At 32.2% G+C, this 7,108-nt stretch overlaps 1 protein-coding gene across 1 annotated transcript; it reads right to left on the bottom strand.

Annotated features, from left to right (window-relative positions):
* Positions 1–2,820: 2,820 nt before the first annotated feature.
* LOC117119724 (apoptosis-inducing factor 2-like) lies at positions 2,821–7,104 on the bottom strand (the record flags this gene model as incomplete). Its single annotated transcript, XM_033264570.1, is given in 4 exon segments — positions 2,821–3,021; positions 3,710–3,859; positions 5,409–5,610; positions 6,940–7,104. Coding segments are annotated over 4 exon segments (718 nt in total), but the record flags the coding sequence as incomplete, so codon positions are not given.
* Between the last annotated feature and the right edge of the window lie 4 nt (positions 7,105–7,108).

Below are 7,108 nucleotides of genomic sequence, written 5' to 3'. Positions count from 1 at the left end.
AAAAAATAAAAAATATATATATATATATATATATATATATATATATATAAATAATAATAATAATAATAATACATATATACATACACACACACACATATATTTTTAATTTATTATTTTTATTAGTACATAAATTTTGACTCTACAAAATTTAAACCCATGACTTGAAAATATTGACTTTTGGGTAATGCAATGGTAAGGGTGCTGTCTCGGATGTTTTCCCACAGTCGTGCTTGAAAGTGTTGTAGCGTTGGTGCTTGTTTGATTGACAATGGTAATATTTTCCATGCTCTTATTGTACGTGGGAAAAAACAGAACTTGTATTTGTCTGTATTAAATTTAATATCTCTAAGACTATAATAACTGTTGCTTCTTAGTTGTCTACGGTACTTTGTTCTATCATGCTAATGTTGGGGAGTACTATGGGTGTTCTCCCATGCTATGTTTTATATAAGAGGGATTGTCGTGCGACAAACCTTCTTTGCTGGAGGAGTTGTTATAGGCACAGCGTACGGGTAGGTTTGGTATTAATTAAGTCTTGGTAAAATTGGTTAAGTCAGTACTAATTGGTGTAGACATAATTGATATAAGTAAATGCTGGTATATATTGGTCTTAGTAGAGACAGGTTTGGTATAGTTGTCATTTTTGGTAAAAATTGATACCATTTAGATTGATATAATTTAGGCTGGGTTAAATTAGTACTATTTGTCTTGGTATAACCATGGTATAATTGGCATAGATTGGTCTTGATACAACCTGATACAGGTTATGTCAGAAAGAATTGGTCTAATGGTATAATTAATATGGTTTAGATTGTGCCTCACCCCCCACCCCACACATACCTCTTGTTTGAAAATTCTGGATCTGCTCCTGATTTTTACACAGTTTTGAAGAAGATGCAATTGTTTGTAGGCCTAGGCTATGCAGTACTACTATAATTATAAGGAGGTGTTCTGATTGGCGATTTTTTAGAGCATAGAGACCTATGTATTGTTTCATTTCATTTATTCGTCTCAAAACATTAAAATTGACAATAAAGGAAACATCAAAGAACAAGCACAGACAATATGAGACAGGACACCCCAAAAGTTAACTTAATCACTGTCGAGTGGGGGCCAAGCCCATGAAATTAGGAAAAAATTAGGTCAGCAAAATTTGCCAACCTTAAATTCTCCGAGGTCGGCAGCCTCGGCAATTTTTTACTACCTAGGCCTATATAATATAAACTATGATTTTTCCAAACGCTCGACCTTACATCATCATCTACAAGATTGTGATTTTGTTAATTTATCTTAAATCAATATATTGCTGGTGAAAGAATGGTCGTACTTGTAATAATTTAATAGTGTAGTTTTCAGATTTCCTTTTCAGATGATTCAATGAAATTTACTTTAAAATTCAAATTTAAAATGCTAAGGTATATAAAAAAAAATAAAAGCAATTAAGCTATTCACCTCCATAGTCAGGTTGCCTAACAGAGAAGAAAGTTAATAATTGTAAAGATTCTATAGTAAAATAAGCATAATTTTAAAGCATAAATTTTTATTATGCACTTTACAAATATTATTATTATTATTAATATTATTATTATTATTATTATAATCTTTATTATTATTATTATCTTTATTTTTATTATTATTAATTTTATCATTACCATTGCTATTCTGCCTAAAGCTGGCCTAGGTATGATGTTGTGCCTACCTAGCCTTTTAGATGCCCAAATGTTATTTTAATTTTCCATTTTTAGGTAGCAGTATGACTTAGGCCTATATTTTCGAGTTACACCTGATGTTACTACTTTCATCCCTCAATATCTCTAAGCATAGTGTTATATGAAGGTTAAATATAGTAACTGCATCATAACAACAAATTATAATGGCAACCGGTATATAGTAAACAAGACAAACGTTTCATTTATTTATTTAATTTTTTGTATAGCCTTCTGTGTACCTACAGTATCTATGCTGACTTAATTTATGTTCTTTTTTTGTGCATGTTAGGATTGTATGTTATTGTCATTTTCTTTTTATGTACCTATTATGCTCATCTATGTTTGGATTCTTTTTCTATTTGCAGCACACTTTACATTATTGTCATAGTAAATCATTGAATATAGCTTGCTATCAATTAATCATGTCCCAATGTCTAGTTGTGGGAATGGTCAACAAACAATTATTTAACATTATTTTGGTATATTCACAAATAACTTTAGAAGGATGTTTACTCGAAATAGTAAAATTTTCAAAATCCTCAAAATCATGCCTACTGTATTTTTATCCAGTTATAGCCTCCTTAGGATGAAAGGTGACCCCCAATTTCTATTACATGAGTTGTAGATATGACTTTATAGATCATTATGGCTGATTGGACATTGTGATGTCATCATATTGCCATCTAAATTCAAAATTTATGACGTCACTATTTTTATATCGTTATGACGTGCGCGCATGAAATTAAGATATATGACATTCAACCTTGACCTGAAGTTTATGTCCACTGAGTATGATTTAGAAATGACAATTGGTTAGGATGATATGATCAATAATGTAACAAGTAATAAAAAATGCAAAATTGCGCATAGATGACGTCACGCATGACTGAGCACATTGAAAAGCTTATTGTCACTATTCTAGGCCAAGCGAAATGTTCGTTGAAACTCTCATGTTCGTAGCTTTTGGCAATTTTAAGATATCGTGCTAACAAAAATCGCCAGAAAGAAAGAATTAAAAAAAAAAAAGATGATGATCTCTGACAATGAGGTGATCCGATGGGGAAGCGGATCACCAATTACATTATCATTTACATGGGTAATACAGTCTTACCTTCTACATAGCTTTTTAGTTTGGAAGAGGTTGCCAGAGCCTGGATATTTTTAGCCACTACTCCACTATGCCGTTCGGCCTTATACGCCATCTTGATTTTGTCGATGTTTGCACAGTCACCCACAGCAAAGATATTGTCATGACCCTCGACCTGAAGTGTGGGACGAACCTTCAAGCTACCACTCTCATCCATACAATCACCTATATACAATGCAATGCATAACATTACCAGCTACAGTAGTTAAATTTGTAGTTACTGCTAACCAAGACTTTTGCTTGTACAGGGCAGAGTGTGGTGACAGGAACAAATTGAACCTATAATTTGGGAGTTTTGTACCCTTTAGGTACTGAACCAAAAGTGAGGTAGTGCCATAACCATCTTTGCCCTTAATGGACCAGCGTCAAAGAAAAAATGTTCAGAATATTTGTTACGTAAAACAACATCTAAACATATGTATATAAATACTTTAGATTCATTTCTGAATTCACCACTCAAAAAAAACCAAACAAAAAACATTTCAAATTTGAAACAGCACATAATACAAAACTTAACACAAAATTTTGCTTCATACATATATATGCTGAAAATATGTAGGCCAGGATAAAATGGCCGACCTATGACATGACATGCTATAGAAGGATGGTTTCTGAGTTGAATTTTCTCATACTCAGCAGGCAGGTTTTGCCTACAAATTTAATAATTTGCTAAAATGTATCACTAGTTCTTATGAACTGGATGATGTCAAAACATTTGCCAGATAAAAAAGCAAAAATGTTTCTCAACCCCAATATCCCAATCCCACCCAGACATTTGTGTGCTGTCTCTTTCTTTTTCAGAATCAATGGGTAAAAATTTTTTCATTAATCAGATTTAAATTTCATCACTTACCCAATGCTTTGGAGTAGACATCTGAGTTGACCTTCAACCCTATGCAGACAATAACTAAATCAGCTTCAATTTCTGATCCTTTGTCAGTTTTTACAACACACTTTGCCGAACCGTCCACTGGGAGTTCACTGAGATTTGTCACTTTTTCTCCTACTCAGAACAGAAATAAAAACACAGACTGTTTCATGTTTCATTCAGGCGTGGAAGAATAACAGAATTTAACAGGTTTATGTATAGTTGAGCAGGTGGATATGCAAATGAAATATTTGTGATGATTCAAGCACCAGTAGAATTTGAGTTCCTTTCATTTCTTTAACATGTCTGATGTCATGATTTTGATATATATATAAAAAGTGCCAGAGACACTTTTTTTCATAGAACTGAAATAAAGGAACTTCACTGGTGAGCTATGCTTGAATTGAGTATTACCACATGTAACATTAAAGCCAGGCTCCAGAGAAAAAAAAATTGCTGATATGTTGTAGAACTGATTCATATAAAAAGATACAAAAAACCTTATTGGATGAAAAACTTGGAAGCGGTTAATGAGATACAGTTTTTTAAATATTTAAAAACTAGGGGTGGGGGGGGGGAAAGGTTTTTAAAATTATTAAAAAATCTGTATCTCATTAACCACTTCCAAGTTTTTCGGCAAATTTGCTTTTTGTGTTTTAGAAAAATCAGTTCTACAACATCTAAAACAAAAATTTTCCTCCGAAGCCTTGCATAAATGAGCATGTGCGCTATCGACCATGTCAGGAAGTATCCAAAAAAAGTCCCTTTTTAAATAAAAAAGAAATAGTCCAACTTTTAAAGCCCCATTCCCGGCAAAATTTCACTAAAAACTGACTTTTTTTAGAAAATATGCATTTGCATTACTCCAATTATTATAAATCATGGAAAAATATTGGCATGAATTTTAGTTTTACGCAAAAGAATTAAAAAAAGAGAAATACAGACTATTTCTCATAGAATATTACCATTTTCTCGACGAGTTCATCGTTTACTAGGCAAATAATTCAGAGGTTGTAGATCGCATCCACTGGAATACTCTCGCTTTTATGTATACTTTATACAGTCAATAAAGTGCGCCCTCTCTAATGAGATTAGTTTTTGTACTTCGCATCTCGCACAATGCGGTCGTCCCCGTTCGGTTAGGCTGAGATATGTTTGTTCAAGTGTCAAAATCTCAGTCAGAATCAGTTTTTTAACAAATTTGAAATAATTCCTATGAAATATTATATTGTCAAGTGTCAATACTAGCAACGGAAAATATCATGTCGGCCGTTTTTATGTGTGATAACAGAACCTAAATCGAGATAAGGCTAGGCCTAGCCTAGCAGCGTTGGATAGGCTAATGTTTTCGGCGCCTATGATATTTCTTCTCTCGACCTATCGCAAAATCAAACATAAAAAATTCATCTGCATTTATTTTTTGTGTGGAACACAAAAAAAATAAAATTTCAGTCTTATTTTACATTTTTTTCATTCTTAGGAATGTCTAAATTCAGTTAAACTAGCAATTCCGTATTATATTTATAAATCTTTATAACATTATACAAAAATTAGATTTTTCTTAAAAACTGAAATTTTGCCGGGAATGGGGCTTTAAATTTGATTATAAATTTTCACATATAAAAATAATTATAATTCTTATTTATAATCATTTTTTAATATTAACTATTACTATGGTACTTGCCTAAAACCATCTTGACTCCCGAAGCCTGGAGCTCATTACGTACTTTGTCTCTGAATGATTGGCCCATCAATGGACTGATCAACACCTCACTAGAATGTACCATGGTCACCTCTTTCTTTGGGTAATCCACAACAATCTCACCTGCCAACTCTGTCCCTGATGCACCGCCACCAATCACAGTAATTTTGTGTGCACTTTTGATCTGAAAGTAGGATAATTGAAGAAATGACCAAAGTTTCTTAAGCTTTGAATATAAATAACAGTAATGACAATAATAATATAATTGTTATTATTATTGTCATTACTGTTATTTATATTCAAAGCTTAAGAAACATTTCTTCAATCATCATTCCTGATGATGACATAATTAATGTCGAAATATTGAATCCCAACACGATGGCGTGTATTTCAATACTTGGAGTATGTATTATACTTTCTTATCTGAGATTAATCAGTGGACCTTTCGGTAATATAATTGTTGTTGAAAAGAAAAATAAATGTACTATAATTCCATTTAATCTAGGACCTGACTATAATATGCTCTTTTTATTTGGAAGAGAATATCTCAACTGTTATAGGATAATTTGAACCCAAGGAACAACTTGGGATGTGTGTCAAAATTTCTACCCAGGTTGTAAAGCCAGAAACCACACCCTTACAAAAATGGCCACGCCCCCTTTTCACAGAAGGTGCAACTTCAAACTAAAGGCTAATCAGAAATTGATTCAATGAGCAAGAAGCAAACTATTAAGAAAGATGATTATGATGATGATGAAGATGACAAAAATAATAAACAATAATAGTAATAATAATCATGGTGCAAGGATACATCAGTCAAGGTACGCTATTGCTCTTAGAATTTGGAACTGTTGCCCTTCGTCCCTTCTATTTACCAAGGGAATTTTCACAAGTACTAGTCACAGTCATTTATATACACCCAATGACCCTTAACCATTTCGTGCACTTTTATAGGATTCTAATTCATTCATTAACATTGCGTCATGAAACAATATTGGGAGCATATAAAACTATTGTTGTTTTAATTATATTTCTGCTGATTTCATATTATATAAATGAATTGTGTTTGCCTTGAAAATTGCTATGAGTTAGTTATAATTCTACCATAACTAATTATGTCAATAAAAATAAAATTATGAAGAATTGTATGTCATCGTTATATGAAAACATGCCAAAAACCCCTATTAAGGGGACACTTTTTTTGGTCCCGAAGGTATCCCTTAATAGGGGTTCTACTGTAATTCCATTCATGTTTTCAATAAACATTTTAGAAGATAGGTCACATTTGAAATGCTGTTATGTGTTTGATATCTATTTATAATATTCCTCTTTTTATTCTGAAATTGCACATGCTTCTTTTTTTGCCTATCGGATCAATCAGCACTAATTTCATTTTTACCATGATGTTTAAATGACAAAGGTGTATCGTATCATATCGTATAATAACCATAATTATGATAATAACCAAAATAAATAATAATTGTAATATTATATTCATAAACTGATTGCCTACCAACTCTATCTGCTTTTCATATTGTGCGATTGCTTCATTGACGCTGGTTTCTCGTTTGATTTTACCAGGGAAAGCCCCTTTTGTTCCTGTTGCAATTACTAAGAAGTCATATGCAATTTCTTCTTGGCCTTCTTCCAAAACAACACATTTTTCTGATATCTTTATCTCC

Source organism: Anneissia japonica, unplaced genomic scaffold (assembly GCF_011630105.1).
Source record: "Anneissia japonica isolate Jap-2015-1 unplaced genomic scaffold, ASM1163010v1 scaffold66615_len10878_cov117, whole genome shotgun sequence".
NCBI classification, from domain to species: Eukaryota; Metazoa; Echinodermata; class Crinoidea; order Comatulida; family Comatulidae; genus Anneissia; species Anneissia japonica.
This window is presented reverse-complemented; position numbering and strand designations above follow the sequence as displayed.